The 22771-nt window shown below is 44.0% G+C and overlaps 1 protein-coding gene across 3 annotated transcripts in view; it reads left to right on the top strand.

Moving 5' to 3' along the window:
- PCSK5 (proprotein convertase subtilisin/kexin type 5) overlaps positions 1-22771 on the top strand; it is a 468004-nt gene that overhangs the window by 183167 nt on the left and 262066 nt on the right. For all 3 annotated transcript variants that reach the window (XM_040417061.1, XM_040417063.1, XM_040417062.1), the window contains exons 6-7: positions 14792-14880; positions 16084-16256. In XM_040417061.1, the coding sequence (XP_040272995.1) occupies positions 14792-14880; positions 16084-16256 (262 nt within the window). The remainder of the gene's footprint in view (positions 1-14791; positions 14881-16083; positions 16257-22771) is intronic.

The following is a 22771-nucleotide window of genomic DNA, read 5'->3' as shown; positions in this document are numbered from 1 at the left end:
ATATGGTCCAATAAAACGAGGAGCAAATTTTTTAGAAGTTACCTTGAGAGATAGATTCTTGGAGGACAACCATACTTTATCCCCAACCTGAAAGTTCACCCCCCTTGAACGTCTCCTATCGGCCTTGAGTTTGAGAACTTTGAGCCTTTTCTAGGTTCGATTGAACCCGGGCCCAAACTGTGCACAGTTCGGAGGAGAGTTTATCCGCTTCAGGGTTAGAGGAGGAGACGGACGACCCAGAATGAAAACGAGGATGAAAACCATTGTTACAAAAGAAAGGGGAGACCCCAGCAGAAGAATTGACATGGTTATTCAAAGCAAATTCAGCCAACGGAAGGAATTTGACCCATAATTGCTGGTCATCAGCAACATACAACCTCAAGAATTGTTCCACAGACTGATTAAGGCGTTCAGTCTGCCCATTACTCTCAGGATGGTAGGCGGAAGAAAAAGACAATGAAATTTTACATCTTTGACAGAAGGCCCTCCAGAATTTGGACACAAACTGCACACCCCTGTCAGAAACAATGTTTTCCAGGATGCCATGTAAACGAACAATCTCTCTCACGAAAATAGACGCCAGGGTTTTAGCATTCGAAAGTTTCGACAGGGGAATGAAATGAACCATCTTGCTAAACCTATCGACCACTACCCAAACCACAGTCTTACCCTCCGCCAGCGGTAGGTCAGTTATAAAGTCCATCGAGATATGAAACCAGGGTCTACTGGGAATGGGTAGGGGTCGTAGGTTACCAGCAGGGCGAGTCCTAGGTGTCTTAGACCTGGCACAAACCTCACAGGCTGACACGTAGGACTTGACATCCCTGGTCAGAGTGGGCCACCAATAGGATCTAGAAACCAGATCCTTAGTACCCTCAACACCCGGATGTCCACAAAAGGCAGAATCGTGACACTCCCCCAACAGCTGGAGACGAAATTGTACGGGAACAAACAACTTATCTGTTGGGGTGGATGCCGGTGCCAGATGTTGTTCAGCCTTAATGCGAGCCGAGATATCCTGGGTTAGAGCTGCTAAGAAGATGTTTGCTGGTAGGATGGATTCAGGCGGCGTCTCAGTGGGTTGAAAGGCATGGAAGCTCCGGGATAATGCGTCTGCTTTCACATTTTTACTTCCCGGCCTGAACGTAATGGAGAAATCAAAACGGGTAAAAAACAGAGCCCATTGGGCTTGTCGGGGATTCAACCTCTTAGCCGACTCGAGAAACATTAGGTTTTTATGATCAGTGACAACAGTTACTCGATGCCTTGCCCCCTCCAAAAAATGCCTCCACTCCTCAAATGCCCATTTAATAGCCAGCAGCTCCCTATTCCCAATGTCGTAGTTTCTCTCCATGGGAGAGAATTTCCTGGAGAAGAAGGCACACTGTCTCAGGTTAGTGAGGCTAGCAGGACCCTGTGAAAGAACTGCTCCTGCGTTGTCCTCGGACGCATCTACCTCCACAATAAAGGGTCTCTCCTGATCAGGCTGGATCAGAATGGGGGCGCTACTAAATGCCTTTTTTAATGTTTCAAATGAAGAAATGGCCTTGGTAGACCAATTCTCCAAATCCGCCCCTTTCTTAGTAAGGTCGGTCAATGGCTTAGCAATTACAGAAAAATTCATGATAAATTTACGATAGTAATTAGCGAAACCCAAAAACCGTTGTAAAGCCTTTAAGGATGAAGGCCTTACCCATTCCTTAATTGCCAAAACCTTACCAGGATCCATCTTAAAGGCGTGAGGAGTCAAAACATGCCCTAGAAACAGTATCTCCTGTACACCAAAGACACATTTCTCTTGCTTAGCGGATAGCTGGTTCTTCCTCAACACCTCTAATACTTGTTTGACATGAGACACATGAGATTCGAAATCAGGAGAGAATATCAAAATGTCGTCAAGATAGACAATAATAAATTTACCTAAGAACTCTCTAAGAATATCGTTCATTAAGTTTTGGAACACAGCTGGGGCATTGCTGAGTCCAAAAGGCATCATCTGATATTCAAAGTGTCCTATCGGAGTATTGAACGCCGTCTTCCATTCGTCTCCCTCCTTGATTCGGATTAGATTGTATGCCCCTTTCAGGTCAATCTTGGAAAACCAGGTTGCCCCCAGAACCTGGTTAAATAAATCCGGAATCAATGGGAGAGAGTATCTATTTTGGACAGTGATCTGTCACGAGGGTATCAAGAGCCACGTCTGACTCCGTTATACCCGGGGTCAGGAAGTCGCAGCGGGTGGCTGCGCGCTCTATATCTAAAGATCATGGTGTTTCTTAGTTATTGTTTTCTGTGTTTGCCTTGCTATCCTTTTTGTCTCTCTCAGGGATCCGTAGCTTCTCCTCCTGAGCTGTTTCGTGTCTGCCACTCCCTACCTCCTTATATTCTCCCCTCACACTTCTCTAGTTGCCAGTTATAGAGCTTCCTGCCTGGACATCTATACTGACCCACTGGGGTGGTTAATCCTGGTTGTTGTTCCTGTGTGCTACCCTCCGGATCCCTGTTTGGCTTATTGTTGTCTCCTGTTGTCGCCCACCTGGGAATATATGTTGAGTCTGTGTTGTCTGTCCTCCCCTTGGTGTTTTCCCTTAGAGTTAGTGGTGCGGACTAGTGTTCCCATCGCCCTGTTCACTACCTAGGGCTCAGCTCAGGGAAAGCCAGGGCTTTAGGCACGTGATCGGCGTACGGGTGAGGAACCCGTCTAGGGACGTCAGGGCAGCCAGGTGCCAGCCGCCAGGTGAGTTAGGGGTCACCATCTTCCCTCTCACTTGGGCAGGGCCTTCCTCGTTCCCTCCCTCTGTGTCACGTATGTGATAGCCACGCCGACCGTGATATGATCTTATTTAGTCTCCGGTAATCAATACAAGGCCTAAGACCACCATCCTTCTTTTTAACAAAGAAAAACCCTGCTCCCATAGGAGAGACTGGAGGTCTAATATGCCCATTAGCAAGGCTCTCCTTAATATAATCTTCAATAGCCTTGCGTTCGGGCCCTGAAGGATTATAAATTCGCCCTTTGGGAAATTCGTCACCCTCTATTAGCTCTATGGCGCAATCATAAGGTCTATGGGGGGGTAGAACCTCTGGAATAGGGGATGAGAATACATCAGAATATTCTTTAATAACTGAAGGTAATGTATTAGACCTTACTGAAACCCCAGCCTGGACCACGGACAAGCATGAGTCACACTTAGGTCCCCATTTCACCAACTCTCCTTTAAACCAATCAATTGTGGGGTTATGTAAACGGAGCCAAGGCAACCCTAGTACCACCTCAACCGGTAGGTTCTCCAAGACAAAAAGAGAACATCTCTCAGAGTGGCACACACCCATGGTCAGAGAAATTTCAGAGGTACATGACCTCACCGTACCACCAATCAGGGGAGTAGCATCAATAGCCATGACATGGATAGGTGTAGGTAAAGCAAACATTGGAATACCCAATTTACTAGCAAATTCTAAGTCAATAAAGCTGGCCGCTGAACCGGAATCAATAAAGGCCTTACCCGGCCACTTATTAACCCCAGAGAAATTGTTATGGGTACCAAAAGCTTATATTTAGAAAAATCAGGGTGTACCTGGTCTTTAGGTTGTCTTGCCTTAGGAGACTTGTCAGAGAGGACCCTCTTAGGACACTTGTTGATCCAATGGCCAGGATCTCCACAGTAGAAGCACTCTCCGCGTCTGCGACGAAGATTACCCCGGGTCATGCCAACCTGCATGGGATCCTCGGTGGAGACCTCAGTGTTGTCCCTGGAAAAGGCCTCTGGCTGGACCACCATCTGAGAACAGAACAGTCGTTCTTGTCGTCTCTCTCTAACTCGTCGGTCAAGTTCCTCTAAGGTCTCTGGAACTTGATAACTGACTAATAAATCTTTTAAATTATCAGACAGACCAGTCCTAAACTGACTCTTCAGGGCTGGTTCATTCCATCCAGAGGGGACACACCACCGTCTGAATTGGGTGCAATACTCCTCCGCAGGGAGATGGCCCTGAACCAGTGCCCAAAGAGCCGTCTCGGCTACCAGGGCCCTGTCTGGTTCATCATAGAGGGTACCCAGGGCCTGAAAAAAACCCTCCACGGAAGTCAGACAACTGGCCCCAGGAGGTAACGAGAATGCCCAGTCCTGGGGATCACCCTGTAGTAGAGAAATGATAATCCCCACGCGTTGGCTCTCGGGACTGGAGGAGAGAAACCTCTTCCTGTCTCCAGAAAAGGGTTCTGGGAGCTTGATCTGGGGTTCAACATGTGGACTGGAGGGCAGAGGAGTGGAAGAACCTTGCCCTAACTCAAAAGAACGGAGTTTCCCTCCTAGCTCCTGCACCATCTGTGTCAAGTTAGAGACATGGTCAGTCAGGGTAATAAGAGGATACATGATACAGTGGTTGTTGGGCCTGTTAATCTGTAACGGTCACGTCCACACACACACAGGGAGAAGGATAGTGACCACTGCGCTCCACCCTCACCCCTGGCCCTGCCTACTTGCCTCACGAGTCCTGATGACAGGGGACAACTGGACGGCAGTCCCTAACTTAGGATATGTGCAGGGAAGACAGACAAGCCAAAATACGGAACATGAACGGACCAGGTCAGAACCTAGAGAGCTACGCAGTACAACGGATTAAGCAAAGAATGGTCAGGAGAAGCCGGGGTCAAATACCTGGAGAGTAGCGAAGTACAAGAGGAGTCCTAAGAGAGTAGTCAGGTGGGAGCCGAGGTCACAATACCAGGATGGATGCGCAGTACAGGAGGAGCAGGCAGAGGATCGTCAGGGAACAGGATCAGGTAAGTATTCAGTAGTCCAACAAATAGCCAGGAACCTAGAAATTAACAGGCAACCTGTGGCCAGCAGGCTGCCTGTATTTATAGTGGGGAGTGAGGGTCATGTGACGTGGCCAGCGTCACATGACCGACAGGCCAACCAGTCGAGCACCGAGTGATCAGCTCGGCGCTCAAGGCAGACTAGGAGCAGGGAGCCACCCAGCCAGCAAAGCCGCCCTGGGAATGAGGTCAAGCACAAATCCTCATTCCCAAAGCTAAGCAACAGGTCTGCGGGAAATGGGGGACCGAGTGCACCTTCGGAACCCCGTGACACCTAGAACATGGGAGCTAATATGGCTGATGGGAAGTAACTTCTTGTGTAATACAGTATAGACAGGAAACGTCTACATCTGAGAAACAACACAAGTTACTAAATGTAAGGATTTAGAAGAACTGCCACAATTTATTTTTTGGCTGGAAATATACTTTAATCAGTTTAACTACTCTTACAAGTTAAAATGCACGTCTTTGAAAAATCCAACAGCAGGTGATGAGCTAAAATACATTTTAATGTGCAAATAGCCAAATTTTTCAGTAACAACCATAGTAAGATAATTAATTTACTGCTTGGCCGCAGAGCCGCATGGTCACAAGCACAAGTCATCTTTGAGAACACAAGTTCATTGCACAGCTGTACTATCATGTAATAGGAAAATCACCATCATTAAAGGTAATTATATTGCAGGGCGATAGACATGCCTGTCATGTCTCCAGATAAAATGCTTCTGATATGGTGACAATCAATATCTGCTGTGAGCTGAAAATCATGGAGAGCACTTGCAACTGTATGTATAGTGTTCAGCCCTGAGGTTCACGTAAGTATGAAGGCTGTGTGATAAAACCCTTAAAGGCTACACAAATGTTTGTGCATAAAAATTAATAAACGCATATCTGACTAAAATGCAGCACAAAATAAAATTGCACTCATTTGTTTTTTGGATTCTGCGTAATTTTTCACGCCCTCAGCAATGCTGGTACCTGGTTTTCAAGCACTTGGTTCTTCTCAGTTCAGGCTCTGTGGGCGTTCCCTCAGTTCTGGTCACATGGTCTCTTCACTGCCTATTCTTTCCACATGCACAAGCTCTGCTCCCCCTCCCTTCTCTGTGTTTACAAAACCCCTCCCACATAGATTTACACAACAGTAGTTATAATGCCCCTCAGCAGTGCCCCCAGTATATATTGTGGCCCCCTGTAGGGCCCTCAGTAGATATAATGGCTCCATGTAGTGCTGTCTGCATATATACATCCCCATGTAGTGCCCGCCATAGTTTTAATGCCCCTATGTAGTGCTGTCACCTTACTGCCATTCTTGCATTCTTGCTGCCTATTACTAGCGCTGTAAGTGAGGCACTGCTTACTTATAATACCCCCATATAGTGTCGTCACCTTACTGTTCTGCCTGCTGCCTCTTACTAGTGCTGCGAGGGTAGCGCTGCTTACTTACCGGAGCTGTTCTGCCTGTCACTGCAATGCGAAGCCAATCTATGCTCCATGATGAAACGCTGGGCTATCCAGCATTCAAAGAACACAGCACTTCTTTGAGAACAGTCTTCTTTGAATGCATAGTAGTCAACAAGGATAGCCCATCGTTTCATCGTGGAGCACAGATCGGCTTCGCATTGCAGTGACAGGCAGTGCAGCTCCGGCCCCGGCGAATAAGCAGCGCTGCCCTTGCAGCACTAGTAATAGGCAGCAGGCAGAGCAGTAAGGTGATGGCACTATATAGGGGCATTATAAGTAAGCAGCGCTTCACTTGCAGCGCTAGTAATAGGCAGCAGGCATGGCAGTAAGGTGAATGTTGAATGAAGAGCTGTCTATGCTGTCACACACTGCTCGGAGGAGAGCACAAGCTTGAAAATATAACTGGGACTATACAACCCCAGTTACATAAAGATGATGCAACAGATGCGCGCTGCCGTGTGCTGACAGTGGTAGTTTACAGACAGCCCGTCAGATAACGGATTTTCTGTAAAACCTGACAGAGCAGCTTGCTGTGCATAGGAAGCACATGCAGGCTGTAGAACGAAAATGAATATACATTTTTAAACATAACCAATTGGAGAAATGATTTTTTCCACACGATAAATTAAATGCAAGTGTCCATAACCTTTAAAGAGAACCTACCTGTCGGGGAGCGGATTAGTGGATCTGCTACTAAAAAGATGAAAAAGAGGTTGTTAATGTGAATTCTTGAACTGGGGGGGTCGCCTTAAGTATGCACTTCTCTCTGTGATCCCAAAAAGAAATGTGCTCTACAAAATTAGAAGAAGCCATGGTTGCTCAGTTTTAGGGAATTTTTAAAGGGAATGTGTCATCAGAAAATGATCTGCTGTTTAAATCACTTTATGTTCAACATATTTTAAAATAATTTTTGATATAATTTTTATTTTCCATGTCACTTTTTATATTTAAACTAAAACAAAAAATCCTGCAGTTTTGCTTTGGCCACTATGTCTAATAATTGGCGCCACTTCTTGGTCTGTACGGATGACTTTACTGCAGTTAACTCATTCTAAGGGCTTATTTACATGGCACTTCCCTTCCGTTGCCGTATTGCGGCCTTCATACGGGGCACCGGCCATGTGCATTCCGCATCACGGATGCGGACCCATTCACTTGAATAGGTCCACAAATCCGGAGATGCAGTGTGGAACGGAAACTTGCACTGTCTTTTTGCGGAACGGACGGATCACAGACCCCATTCAAGTGAATGGGTCCGCGATCCGCATGCGGCTGGCCCACGGTCAGTATCCGTGCATCACGGACTGCAATTTGCAGTCTACAGCATGGGCACGGAGTCCTTACATTCGTAATCCTGCCTGTAATGATATCACCTCTGTATAACACAAGATCCACCATTCACAATAGGTGATTGTCAAATCTTATCTATTCTTTCCTTGTACAATGACCTCTGGACAGGTCACTGAGCATGCCCAGAAAACTCTGCCATAGAAGTCAATAGGGTCCCCTCCAGACCATTGTGTCTATGGATCATGGGGCTGCTGTAAAGCAGGTTTTTTTAAATGCTTTTTAAATGCTGTTAAGAACAGCTCAGGCAAGATGGCTGCCCCCATAATAATGTTCAGGAAATAGAATATTTTTTTTTTTACTATTATAAAATAAAAAAAGGAGATGTGTTACTATCTGGTTTTAACTGGCAGATAAAATTTTTGGTGACGCATTTACTTTAAGAAGTTTGTAAGACATTGCTAGTTGGTTAATATAATCAACGTGCCCAAATTCTGAAAATGTGTAGGTTTTAAACACTGGGGGGAATTAATGCTTTTATGTATGAAAGTCACAAATTTATGCTGAAGCAGCAATCCCAGCTGACATACGCAGATTTCTGTTTCTGACACAAAGGCCTCCTAAGATGTGTCCTGAGATTATTAAGAGCCGTGAACCTCTTAATAACTTATTTATTTATTTATTAAGACTGGCATAAGAAACACCAGTCGTGATAAATCCACCCCCCCCCCCCCCCCTCATTGTGTCTATGTTTGAATGTATGTTGGACATTTAGTTACTACTAGTAGTATCAAATATGTTCTATTAACCTTAGGACAAGGAAGTGATTAAATCTATTGGGGTTTACTAATACTACCAAAAATAAGTTTTCCCCCAGGTAGAAGCATGCCCATCAAGCTATTCTTAAGAATGCAACATTTTGTGTAACCAAGGTTTCCTGCAGTCTTTCAGCCTACTTTATCATCCTGACAGTAACACAAAGAACAAATGCACAACCTTTTAGCCCTGTGTCTCTTTAGACTGTAATTTAAAAAGCCTGGGAACTTGTTCCTCTCCATTATAAACAATAAAAGAACTTCAGTGAAATGAAGCACGCGTTCTCCGATTTGGAGTTTCTCAGGCAAAGGCTCTTTATGTTGTTTAAACATGTTTCCTCCCGAGGTTCCACCACCTTGCAGTAGCTTTTTGATTTATTTATAACTTTCCCTTTGTAAATGGACATTGTCCTATAAGGAGGAAGAAAAGATGTTCAGATATAACATTCCTAAAGAGTGTTGATGCTACTCCCGTTCACATGTACACACACCTCAGCGCTATTGGTTTGGATATTATTGTGAACACGATAACCTCGACTTAATTTTTGCACTATTTTTATGGCACTTAAAGGAGTTATCCTTTGTAAAATTATTGGCTTATCCTCAGGGTAGGCCATCAATAATAAATCATAGAGGTCCTACTCTCAGCCACCATGCCAGTCCGTCGTGTGAAGGGGCCACAGCTCTCGAGCCACAGCTAATGGCAGTGGGCCCAAGAGTCTGACCCCACAATCTAATATCCATGGCCTATCCTATGTATAGGCCATCAATTTTACAAATCTAATAACTCTTTTAACTGTAATGTCTTAATCCAATTATTAGATTTTCTGCAGCTAGCATACAGGGTTGTACTGAAGGATACAGAAGGTATACTGACGGATACAGCTTACCATAGAGATTAGATTGGGGTTTTTCCGTCTAGCAGCTGATTATCCTTCTTCTATCAATAAACCTTCACTAAAGCCTGTGTAAAATACATTAAACACAGAACATTGAGGTAGTCTCATAATGACCCTGTGAGGATGTATGGGGTTCATTGAGGGGTTTCCCAGCTCGGCATCCTCCTCTGTTAGCCATAACCTGCAATGATTATCAAAGAGCGGCTCTGATGGACCTGGTCTGTTGATGTGTAACAACCACCATGTGTAACATTTGTGATGCTGCAACTTTTTCTGTCAATGTTAATAGTTTATTACTGTGAGTTTCAGAAAGGGGCATTACCTGTACCTATAGAAAATCTTGTCTGTTGTCAATGAAACAATTGCCCAACAGATATCTGTTGTCTAAGGCCATCTTTACGCCCTTTTTGTGGAAACTGTAATTAATTTGTGATGACACTTTTGGGGGTAGAGTGTACCTCAAGAATGGCACTCGTTTACCAATTAATATCTCTGGGTATTATTTGTTGGGACCTGGTCAGTTGACAGCTCCTTTTGACATCCATTACATTTCTTTCTAAAGTGGGTGTACTGTATGCTTTGGATGGAACATAAGCCCTCTCAGGCTTTTTGTTGTCCAGAACGGTGTCATGGTGGCTGCTTCGTCCCTGCTGCACTCCTGTCATCCAGGGTGGACATGGGCACCACATCACTCACCATGCCACTGCCTGGCGGCCGAGCATTGCTGATTTTTCTCTGCCTTTCAGAAGCAGGGCTAGCTGTGGAGTTTTGTATCCCTCATTGATGGCCGCAGCCTGCATCTGGCTACTAGGCCTATTTACCTGACCTGCAGGTTGCATACACTCCCCAGCTCTTCAAGGGCCAGTGCACCTTTACTCCATTCTTCGCCTGACAATGGCTAGCCTTTGGGTACTAAGGGCACAATTCCCAAGGAGGAGAGCCTGAGCAATAGGTTACTTTAGCTTGCTAGAGCCTGTAAATGTGCAATTATCTGTTTGTCTGCCTGTGTACCAACTTCTAATTGATTCCTGGATTCTGACTCTTTTGCTTCCGGACCTGACATGCCTGTTCTTTGTTCTGACTCTGTGCTGCCTGCCCTTGTCCTTGGATTGAATTTTGGATTTGCATGAACTCTACCTGTTCTGACTACGGCCTGCCTCTGACCAGGAGCTTTGCCTGATTCCTCGGTGCTTCACATTGGTCTATCTGGCCTCTGTTGGTCAGCAGCCAACGATACTGGGGCTATTCCAATAGGTAGTGGCCTGGTGGCTCTCCTGCAGCGAAGGCCAGATCTCTGTATAGGGATAAAAGGGTGAAAACCAGGATAACACCCTAAAGACTAATCCAAAGTCAAATTAGTTGGTTGTAGATTAGTTGTAGATTCATGTGTCAGTTGAATCTACATGGATTTATCTGAATACAACTGATAGGATACAAAGGATGTAGACAGGTTAAAAGAAATGTGTTCTGTTACACATTTGGTACCTCCTTAAAGCATCTCATATGCATTCTGCAATTATTGTTTGTTCTCAAGCACTAAGATGATCTAAGGTGATGATGTCTTTCTAACTAAGGCCTTATTCACACAAATGTATTTTTCATCCGTGTGCCGACAGCACACAGACCCATAGAAGTAATTGCTCCTATTCACACCTCTGTTTGGGTTTGTGCGGAAAACCCCAGAACATGTGCTACTCTGGTCAGTGTTGCTGATGGTCACCAGGTCCGTGTCGTACGTGAGCATACAGAGCTACTGTCATATTAAAAATTGTCTGTATGCTGCAGCCGCAACATGGATGATTTTTAATACATTCCTGTTAACAAGGCCTAACAGTGATGATTTGAACACTCCACTTGTAACTTTTACCATGTAATTCACGGAAGTGAATAATGCAAATAATTTGAAGATTTCTGAGTTCCATCAGGCAATATCATGATCATTTCAGACAGCCGCCTATTTCTGAGTCTCACTGCTTGTGGACCTAAAAAAAGGAAAGTTGTTCTGATCATTATCTGTCTGCAGAGTGATAGCCATAGAAGATTATAAGTGTTTCTAAAAAAATTCTTCTCCCCATCTGACAGCAGTATGCTGGACACTTTTCAGACATCTCTGGGGACCTGTGACATTTAAGAACAACAGTCTACTCAAAATGTCACAGCTCACGCAGAGTTAAACGCTGCTGGAATTCTAAGTGAAGTTGAGAAGTCAATTACCTTTTGCAGTGATACCTTTTTTTTACAGCTGGAAATTTCATGTGAATGTTCCCCTGTTTAAGAATATCATAACGTAGAGCTAATGGTACCCTGCACTTATAGTTTCATATAGAGTCTATAGGAACCACGGTGCTGGAAGATAAATTACTCTGCTCCTTGCCTCAGTCTTATCCATTTTACTTCCAATAATACATGAAGCAGCTTTCTATAACCCTTAGGGCTCATGCACACGACCGCTGTTCTTTTCGGTCCGTTTTTCACGCATCCATTGTTCCGCATTTGAGTTTTTTTTTCCTCTGATTTAAGTCCTCTTCTGTTCCGTTATTCCACAAAACATATCCGTATGGTTTCTGTATGCGATCCGTTTTTGCAGATTGGAAATGGAAATAGTAACTTATTAATCACCAAACACATGAGCAATATGGGCTGGGCATAGCATTTCTACAGTATGGATCCGCAAAATACTGATGACATACGGATGTGGTCCGTGGGCATTCTGTATTTGTTGCGTACCCATTGACTTGAATGAGGCCTCGGACCGTGATTGCGGACAATAATAGGACATGCACTACTTTTTTGCGGACAGAAATACGGAAACGAAATGCACACGGAGTACCTTCCGTGGTTTTTGCAGACCCATTGAAGTGAATCGTTCCGTATACGGTCCGCAAAAAGAACGGAAGTGGAAAGAAAATACGTTCGTGTGAATGAGCCCTTAGGCCTGTTTTCTCGTGTATGTCTAGACTATAAATTGTTAGAAAATAGATTCTCATAGGTATAAGACAAATACTGCATGATATAAAGAACACAGGAAGGAAATATGTTTTGTATAGGACCCTTTAAGAGGCATTCCATTTAGCTCCGTCCTAATACATGTCCATGGGGCAAAATAATGGTTCCGTTATGCATGACGGAACAAAAAGTCCTGTCAACTATAACGGAGCCTATAACGGGATTCTGTAACGCCAATTCGAACCCGCCCTTATCTAATGCAATGTATTAGTACATACGCCTGAAACATGCTGCTATAAGGGATCTTGTGTGACATGGATTACATCCTTATAAACCATGTTAGGGTGCGGTTGTTGAAGCCAAAAAAGTGGATTCAAAAAGTTGAGAAGTACCTGTCCTAATACTTTCTCTTCTTTTATGATCCACTCCTGATTTTGGCTTCAAAAACGGCATCCAAAACCTGAACCTTTAGATAAACTATTTCAGGACATAGCTGATATCTTTTTGAGGGTTTATTTCTCTCATTTCTCAATGGAACACTTTGCTCTTCATGTGGTTTTTAAACACATTAAACACAGATGTGCAGGCAGGAAAACATGAAGTCATTGTTCTATATACACAGTGGAATAAATCACAGTAACAATGGGAAATTAACACTTTTTAAGTGGATAAAACTTGAATTTGAAAAGCAGTAGCTCAGGCATTAGGCTAGTTTCACACTAGCGTTCAGAGATCCAGGAGACTGTTGTTCCCTGCCGGAGCTCCCTGGTCCTGCATTGCCAGATGCTACCCGAATGCTGACTATAATAGGGATCGGCGGAGATCCGTCGCAAATATGCTGAGAATCGGCCACACTGAAATTGCTCTCTGAACGCAAGTATTAAACTAGCCTTACTGTTGCTTCAGTAGAGAAACTACAGAAAGGTAACTCACATGCTGTATGTAGAAGTATTTGAATGGTCTGAACAAGTACGTGGAAATTCTGCCTGGACCACTTTGTTTTAACTTTTTCAAATTAGCCATGGCAGTAAAGAACATGCAACCAAACTGGCATGTGTGAACCCAGAGTCAGGCTGTAAATTTCAGTGAATGTCAGTGGCTCACCTGCATGCACAACCGTGATATGGTGCTCACTCCAGGGGCAACACCCCAAGCCCCAAAGAATAGTCAAAAGTGATAAGAATTAAAAGTTGGAGGGCACTCAATTACCAGGAGATTGAATGGAGATTAGCACTTTCATTCTAATAAAAACCTTATTTATTGATATATAATAAAATATAATAAATAAATATAATAAAAAATAAATGAATATATAAAAAATTTGCAATAGCAATAGATACTGCGTGTTCTTGGCAAAACACCAGTCTGTAGTCTATAATGGTACCAGTGCTCTGCTGCAGGGAGAATCCTTGTGTGGAACCCTGTATGGAGGGTCTGTGTGGATACCAGCGCTCACTCCTTGTATCAGGTGTAATTTGTTGTTTATTGAGCGATGCCCCCCACCCAGAGCGTCACCCCAACAGCGTCCACAGAAGGTTGTAACAATCAATCATATGGTATGATACAGATAAAGCAAAAATATATGCATATATTTGATTTAAAAAGTAATGCATAAATAGTGAAGAAATAGAGTGATAAAAAATATATAAAAATTTTTGAAAAATACAAATAAAAAATAAAGATAAAAAATGCAAATTGAATATTAATATAAATATAGTGCAAATTTGTGAATTGAAGATCGCTGCAAAAGAAGATAGATATGTCTAATCCAGATTCTTCCCAATGATCACATTGATAACCAGTCCCGCTATATTGCAGTATGATGATTCTGCCAGTATGTCAGTTTCCTGCAGGGTATGGTAAATTGAAATTCAAAGTGTCCTCCTATAGTCCATTGCATCAATCACCCTTATTGGGATTAAACCAACAGCGCTAAGTTCACTGTATTATGAGGTATACAGATATCGGAGGTGTATATGTACACACTGTCCAAACGCCTCTGCAGTCCCCCGTAGATTACCGCTGTTCTATCACTGCGGTGTTATAAATAACGCCGTACTTGGTGTAATCACTAATCGGCATATATTATCCCTTGAGGTATTGAATTTGTAAATCTGTAAATTTGCCACGAGGGCTACGTTACCCTCCTGTGGACTTGGTGGGATGCTGCCGCCTTGCGTGTATCCTGCGATGCTTGCGATGGTGAGCGCTCCAGTCGGCGTCCCTCGTGGCGTCTCACATGTGCTGGGATCACCATTCTCTTTTCTGTAGTGCTTTCTCTAATTCAGGGATACTTGTTCTCAATTATAGTCGGGTAGCTACCCTAATATATTTCACTGTTTCAGATTAGCAGTCAGTCCATCTGATGTGTACTGGCTTGGGTTCATATACTGTCTTTTAACACCAAACGTGTTTCGGGACTACGGTACCTTCCCAGAGTCAGGTTGTCATATTAGTTTTGTGCATTATGAATATAGTCAGTTTAATGTTTCTGTTATATTTAGCAGTTTTCTATCCTTCCACTTTGCAAATGAAAGTTTACAGGTTTTTCTCTACTTTAGGCACGGGACTCGCTGTGCTGGAGAAGTTGCTGCTACCGCAAACAATTCTCACTGTACAGTCGGAATAGCTTTCAACGCTAGGATTGGAGGTGTGTGGCAGTTTTATTTCTTATTATCATTGTTTTATATTATTATTATTGTTATTATTATTACCACATGCAAGACTACATGGGACGTTCCTAAGCGTTTGGAGTTTATAACATATCCAGTAATCCAAGCCATCATGATAAAGCAGCTGTCCAACATCAATAAAGTTGTATTCTCATCTGGGAGATTTATGGCATATCCACAGAATGTGCCATAAATGTCCCATAGGTGAGGGTCCCATCTCTAGGACCTGCTTTTATCTCAAGAACATGGTGAAAAGGTGACCACACATGGGCAGTTGTCTTCAATAACTTAGTAGCATTTCTGAAAATAGCCAGCACTCTGACATTGCTATTTTTTGAAGTGCTATTAAAGTGAGTAGACATGCATGGCCATTTCTTCGTTCCCATCCAGGCATGACAGGATCCTATTCTTGATATAGGAGCGGTTACCCCTTTAAAAATAAAAGGCTAGCTAGACAGTGGTTTAAAAAAATACAACTCTCATTTTTTCACAATCTCACCATTTCCGGTCCCCACTTGACCAGAAGTAAACACTGGCAGCCAATCAATGGCCTTAGCAGTGGCGTACACATGAACGGCATGTGACCACTGAGTGGTCGCGGTGCTGGAACTCCAAGGCTATCAAAACTGCTATCTTTTGTTTTTTAAATGCTGTCCAGGTGGCCTCTCATTTTGTTCATTTTTCTCAATTTGTTGGATTTCTGTAGATCCGGACCTGGCTAGGTATTCCCAACTATTTATTGGTTGAATGATTTGTGTATTTTATAACTGTCCTTAATGGATGGTTTACACATGGTATGTATATCGTATTTGCCTATAAATACATTAGAATTTCTCCTCCATCATAGTAACAGAAAGACAAAATGATGGCAATGCCGGGTCTGTCAGATGATGGACAACGTCAATGCCTGATGAACCCCACTGACTATAATGGGTCCTGTTGAGTATTTGTCATGGTTCACCATTTTACCAGAAAAATTAAGGCAGTATGCCACGCTTTTTTTTCTGCCAAACTGGTTCAAATCTGCTAAGGAGGCTTTTACTGGAACCTCCAAAGCAGATGTGAACCTAGCGTAAGATGGATGTCTTTTACCAGCACTCTCTGAAAATTGTACAGTAGATTATATTTCACAGAATGTAATATCATCAGGGAATTTATACAATTTCTTTGGTTATCTCCAGGAGTGCGCATGTTGGATGGAGATGTAACAGATATGGTGGAAGCCAAATCCCTCAGTCTAAACCCCCAACACGTACATATCTACAGTGCAAGCTGGGGTCCCGACGATGATGGCAAAACTGTGGATGGACCAGCATCTCTTGCCCGTGATGCCTTTGAGAATGGCATCAGAACAGTAAGTGTGCATAGAGGTAGGACCCTAAGGCTATGTTTTACTACAATTAATAAGAATGTTAAATGCTAGATAGACAACTATGCAGATTGTAGAAAAAAGGCTGCAGTATTCCCACAGCAGTTGCAGGAAATCTGAAGCTGCTTTGTGTAATGTGAAGACAGATATTAGCATGTACAATATTCTGCCCTGTCTTCCAGATGTCCTGTCATCAGTTGTCAATAACAGGAGCAAACAAAGGGTTTTTCTACATGTGCACAGAAAAACGTGCATAATTTATAAAGGAGAACAGTGTAATGTTGCCAGGTATCATGTATACCGCCTGTAACCCTGCCAAGAGCCACTGCACAGGCCACAGAGCATAATGTGCTGCAGTGGAACCTCTCTCTGAGATAACCACCCCTAGATGTGTCTCCTAGAGGGTGGCCCTATGCATAATATATGGTGGAACTGAAAATATATTGCAGGAAATGTGGTCCGGATAAGGGGGCACTCAGGGGCCGACTGGGAACTGGCCCTGGAAAAAATACAAAAAATGGCCCCATTTTGTAGTCGGGTCCAAAGTGATGTAAGGCAGAGCCAGCAATACCATATTGCGGCACATTATACCACCCCAACAAAGCCAAATACCACAGTCCATCACAAAATACTGCCAGCAGCACAAAATACATTCCCACAAACTTCCATTCCCACAAACATTTTTAACATAGACAAGATGGATCTTTCATGAACTCCATTGATAGTCAATAGGGGAACGGATCCGTTTTCTATTATGTCAGATTGTGTCAGAGAAAACATATCCGTCTCCATTGACTTGCATTGTGGGTCTTGCTCTGCATCCCAGGACGGAAAGCAAAGTTCAGCATGCTGCGGTTTGCTCTCCAGTATGATAACGGAATGGAATGCATTTTGGAGCATTCCGTTCTGTTCAGTTACGTTTTGTCCGCATTGACAATGAATGAGGACAAAACTGAAGCGTTTCTTTCCGGTATTGAGACCCTATGACGGATCTGAATACCGGAAAATAGAAACGCTAGTGTGAAAGTAGCCTAACAGGCTGCGGGCTCTTTCTCTGCAGTCCCAACAGGAAGAAACAGGAGAACATCTGGTTGGGAAGTAAGCAGAAGAGTCCGCAGTCAGTCGAGCAGTCATAAGCACAGCCAAGATCACGGATTAGGAAGAATTACGGAAGGGTAAGTACTGCTGAAACGCTCTCTCGTCCACAGGTTAGCTGATACACAGAATTTAGGTAACGCTTGGAGAACCTCATTAAAATACATCTGATCCTTGTTCTGATACAGCCATGGTGCAGTACAGAGATCTTCATGTACTAAATGAATCCTTTTCTTTTCAGTAGCCAATGATATATTATATTTTTGTGATACTTACAGTCTGTGTCCAAGGTTGACAAAATAGAAAAAAGGAACCGCAAAAAAAAGTACCATCAATTGTCAGCTTCCTGAGCTGAGACACAGTGGGGGAGGTTCCTGCTTTGTCCATTCTGACCAAAGACAACAGAAAACACATCTGCCATGAGTGTGTGTGAACACATAGAGCTCTCTATGGGAGATTACCAAGTGTTAGTGGCACTGGTATTATCCCTCATTAAGGTCTGATGATGCAGAATTGATAGTGACAGATTATGGTCATCCTGACGTAAAGGTCAAAATAGCATGAATGTCCTTTACTGTGAGGGGCTAGAAGATTTTGGCCTGTGGTGCATACAGAAGGAAATGACCCATAATGCCACTTATGTGTTTGCAATCATAGGCTTTTGTTAGAGGGGATGAAAAGGATAGTAGGTGTAATAGTCCAAGCTTTGACCTCTGGGTTCTTTTTAAGGTATCTAATTTTTAGAGTATTGTACATAGACATGTGTTTGGGAATTTATAAACTCCATTTCTATATACACTGAACAAAAATATAAATGCAACACTTTTGGTTTTGCTCCCATTTTGCTTGAGCTGAACTCAAAGATCTGAAACATTTTCTACATACACAAAAGACCCATTACTCTCAAATATTGTTCACAAATCTGTCTAAACCTGTGTTAGTGAGCACTTCTCCTTTGCCGAGATAATCCATCCCACCTCACAGGTGTGGCATATCAAGGTGCTGATTAGACAGCATGAATATTGCACAGGTGTGCCTTAGACTTCCCACAATAAAAGGCCTGGGGTGGGGGGGGGGGGGTCAGAAAACCAGTCAGTATCTGGTGTGGCCACCATTTGCCTCACACAGTGCAACACATCACCGTCACATAGAGTTGATCAGGTTGTTGATTGTGGCCTGTGGAATGTTGGTCCACTCCTCTTCAATAGCTGTGCGAAGTTGCAGGATATTGGCAGGAACTGGAACACGCTGTAGTATTGAGCAAACATGCTCAATGGGTGACATGTCCAGTGAGTATGCTGACCATACAAGAACTGGGATGTTTTCAGCTTCCAGGAATTGTGTACAGATTCTTGCAATATGGGGCCGTGCATTATCATGCTGCAACATGAGGTGATGGTCGTGGATGAATGGCACAACAATGGGCCTCAGGATCTCGTCACGGTATCTCTGTGCATTCAAAATGCCGTCAATAAAATGCACCTGTGTTCATTATCCATAACATATGCCTGCCCATACCATAACCCCACCGCCACCATGGGCCACTCGATCCACAATGTTGACGTCAGCAAACTGCTCACCCCCACGACTCCACACACGCTGTCTGCCATCTGCCCTGAACAGTGAAAACCGGGACTCATCCGTGAACAGAGCACCTCTCCAACATGCCAGACGCCATCGAATGTGAGCATTTCGGTTACGACGACGAACTGCAGTCAGGTCCAGACCCCGATGAGGACGACAAGCATGCAGATGAGCTTCCCTGAGATGGTTTCTGACAGTTTGTGCAGAAATTCTTTGGTTATGCAAACTGATTGTTGCTGCAGCTGTCCGGGTGGCTGGTCTCATGGAGGTCAACATGCTGGATGTAGAGGTCCTGGGCTGGTGTGGTTACACGTCTGCGGTTGGATGTACTGCCAAATTCTCTGAAACGCCTTTGAAGACGGCTTATGGAAGAGAAATGAACATTCATTGCATGGCAACAGCTCTGGTAGACATTCCTGCAGTCAGCATGCCAATTGCACGCTGCCTCAAACATTGCGACATCTGTGGCATTGTGATGTGTGATAAAACTGCACATTTCAGAGTGGCCTTTTATTGTGGGACGTTTAAGGCACACCTGTGCAATATTCATGCTGTCTAATCAGCACCTTCAAATGCCACACCTGTGAGGTGGGATGGATTATCTCGGCAAAGGAGAAGTGCTCACTAACACAGATTTAGACAGATTTGTGAACAATATTTGAGAGTAATGGGTCTTTTGTGTATGTAGAAAATGTTTCAGATCTTTGAGTTCAGCTCATGCAAAGTGGGAGCAAAACCGAAAGTGTTGCGTTTATATTTTTGTTCAGTGTAGGTTATTCCTGTATAGGTACAGGTATATTATTTTTTTGTCTCTTTTGAATAGTTGGAATGTATCAAATCAGTTCTGTTAATTTGTATATTCTTTCAGTTAGTGCAAGGTTCTAATGAGACAGGGTGTTGGGAGAAATGACTATGCCTCAGGACTCTAGTATATTTATTGTATATCCTCACTAGCTCTATATTTGGATGATCAGTGCAGCAGTATTTTTCTGAAAAACATATGTTCCTTTCTCCCCACAGAAGTCAATGGAGTATGACATTTATAAATGTATTTGTATCTATTAGAGGTGGGACGAATCCAATTTTTTTCAAATCCGAATCCGAAAAGGTTCTCGAATATATTGAATCTTTCGAATCTCGAATCCTACGAATCCTGTACATAATTGTGTGAACGGTGTATGAAACAAAGTCAGACCGCGTCAGTTTGTCTGAACCTCCGCCTCCACCCTCCAGTCACGGTCGCACCCTCTATGACCGCGATCGTTACGCCCCTGCTCCTATCACTACAGAACATACAGGGTAATACAGCGCCACATACCTCTTACATCCATTGACATCTCCTTTGATGTAGATGTTCTCTTTCCTCATCTTCTCCTTTCAGACCTTCAGACCAGACCACCATTTTTCAGCCATTTTTCGTCTCTGCAGTTTGACAAAAAAAAATAATCTTAGTTTACTACTTTTCCATCATCCTCGCATCTTCTGGACAAATCATCCTACCACCCCCAATACTGTGCCGCTGTGCTCCCCAATACTATACTGCAGAAAAAGATAATACCCCTGATAATACTAGTACCACACAGAGCCCTCCATATAAAATACCCCTTCTTTGTGGCCTCAGTAGATGCCCCCATTGTGCCCCCAATAATGTGCCAATAAGAAGTGGCCCCACAGTGCCACCCAATAATGTGCCAGTAAGTGTCCCCATAGATGCCCCCCTAATCATGTGCCAGTATCAAGTGCCTCTCCCCCCCCCCCCATGTGCCAGTATCAAGTGCGGAGTGCCTCTCTCCTTCCCCCCCATGTGCCGGTATCATAGTGCCATCTCCCCCCCAATGTGTCAGTATCATAGTGCCATCTCCCTCCCAATGTGCCAGTATCATAGTGCCATCTCCCCCCCAATGTGCCAGTATCATAGTGCCATCTCCCCCCCAATGTGCCAGTATTATAGTGCCATCTCCCCCCATAATGTGCCAGTATCATAGTGCCATCTCCCCACATAATATGCCAGTATCATAGTGCCATCTCCCCCCAATGTGCCAGTAACATAGTGTCATCTCCCCCCTATGTGCCAGTATCATAGTGCCATCTCCCCCCATAATGTGCCAGTATTATAGTGCCACCTCCCCCCATAATGTGCCAGTATCATAGTGTCATCTCCCCCCATAATGTGCCAATATCATAGTGCCATCTCCCCCCATAATGTGCCAGTATCATAGTGCCATCTCCCTCCAATGTGCCAGTATCATAGTGCCATCTCCCCCCAATGTGCCAGTATCATAGTGCCATCTCCCCCCATAATGTGCCAGTATTATAGTGCCACCTCCCCCCATAATGTGCCAGTATCATAGTGCCATCTCCCGCCATAATGTGCCAGTATTATAGTGCCACCTCCCCCCATAATGTGCCAGTATCATAGTGCCATTTCCCCCCATAATGTGCCAGTATCATAGTGCTTCCCCCACAATGTGCCAGTAGTATCATAGTGCCATCTCCCCCCATAATGTGCCAGTATCATAGTGCCTCCCCCCACCCCCCCTGTGCCAGTAGTATCATAGTGCCTCTCACCTCTCCCCCTCGCCAATGTGCCAGTAACAGATAAAAAAATAAAAAAAACACTTTTACTTACCTATGCTGCGATGCAGGGCTCTTCTAGCCTGTGTCCCGCGCTGTACGGCTCAGGCGGCGCGATTACGTCATCGCGCCGCCTGCACCGGCCTCTGATAGGCTGCGGGCCTTGTGCCGGCAGCCTATCAGAGGAACAGGGAAAAAGGAAACGCCTCTCCCTCCCCTGTCGCAGCAGCGAAGCGCTCATCTTCTGCTGTGCCCTGCCGCCGCTACCACCAGTCTGGGCCCCACCGGGATTCGTCAGATTCGTATCCGGTAAATTACGTCGGGATTCGAGTCCACGAATCCCACGAATCCAGCAAGATTCGAGGGATTCGTGGATTCGACGAATCCCCCGTCCCATCTCTAGTATCCATAGAGTGGAAATAAAAAATATGTATAGTAATACAGTTACACATACATATAGAAAAACCCTAATACAACATGGAGCTTGGAAACTCAAAAGACAAATTAATACAGAGCCACATATTGTACAGACAAATTGATCCAAACAATTGTTCATAATTAGCTTACTGTTTCCTGCTTTTCATTAAACGTTTCTTAATCTTCTGGGTTTTTTTGTTAGGCCACCCCTCATGGCTGGACCTGTGGAGAGAAGCATACTTACCTGCTCCTCACCGCTGGGTCCTGGCTCGATTGCTCCCCCAACGCTGCTTCAGTGTGCGGGTTCTCCGCTGTCAACATCCAGTTTGACGTCGCTGCAGGCAATAACTGGCCACAGTGGTGACCTTCCTCCCTTGCATCACGGCAATTGGTCACGTGATGCAAGGGGCTGCCGAAAGACCCCCAGGAAAAGAACAGAACCTTTAAGCTTGTATGAATATGGATTTACAGTTGGTTCACAGGTTAAGTGCAGCATTGTCAAAAGAACGATTAATTACATTTATACCTTACATTATCAAACATATTATACTTCAGATGCTTTAAACATTATTTTAGAAAGCTTCTTCAAATAATAATAATCTGATGATAAAACAGTGCACAGTGGAGTAAAACAGCAGCTAGCTGGTGCACACTTCTCAGAGACCTGCAAAGTCCCAAAATGTAGAACCAGGAAAGAATATTGAAAAAACACTAAGCTTAAAGGGTTGTCTCACTTCAGCAAATAGCATTTATTATGTAGAGGAAGTTAATACAAGGCACTTACTAATGTATTGTTATTATCTATATTGCTTCTTTGCTGGCTGGATTCA

This window comes from Bufo bufo, chromosome 2 (genome assembly GCF_905171765.1).
Source record: "Bufo bufo chromosome 2, aBufBuf1.1, whole genome shotgun sequence".
NCBI lineage: Eukaryota > Metazoa > Chordata > Amphibia > Anura > Bufonidae > Bufo > Bufo bufo.
The sequence above is the reverse complement of the archived record's forward strand: the minus strand, read 5'-3'. Positions and strand labels throughout refer to the sequence as shown.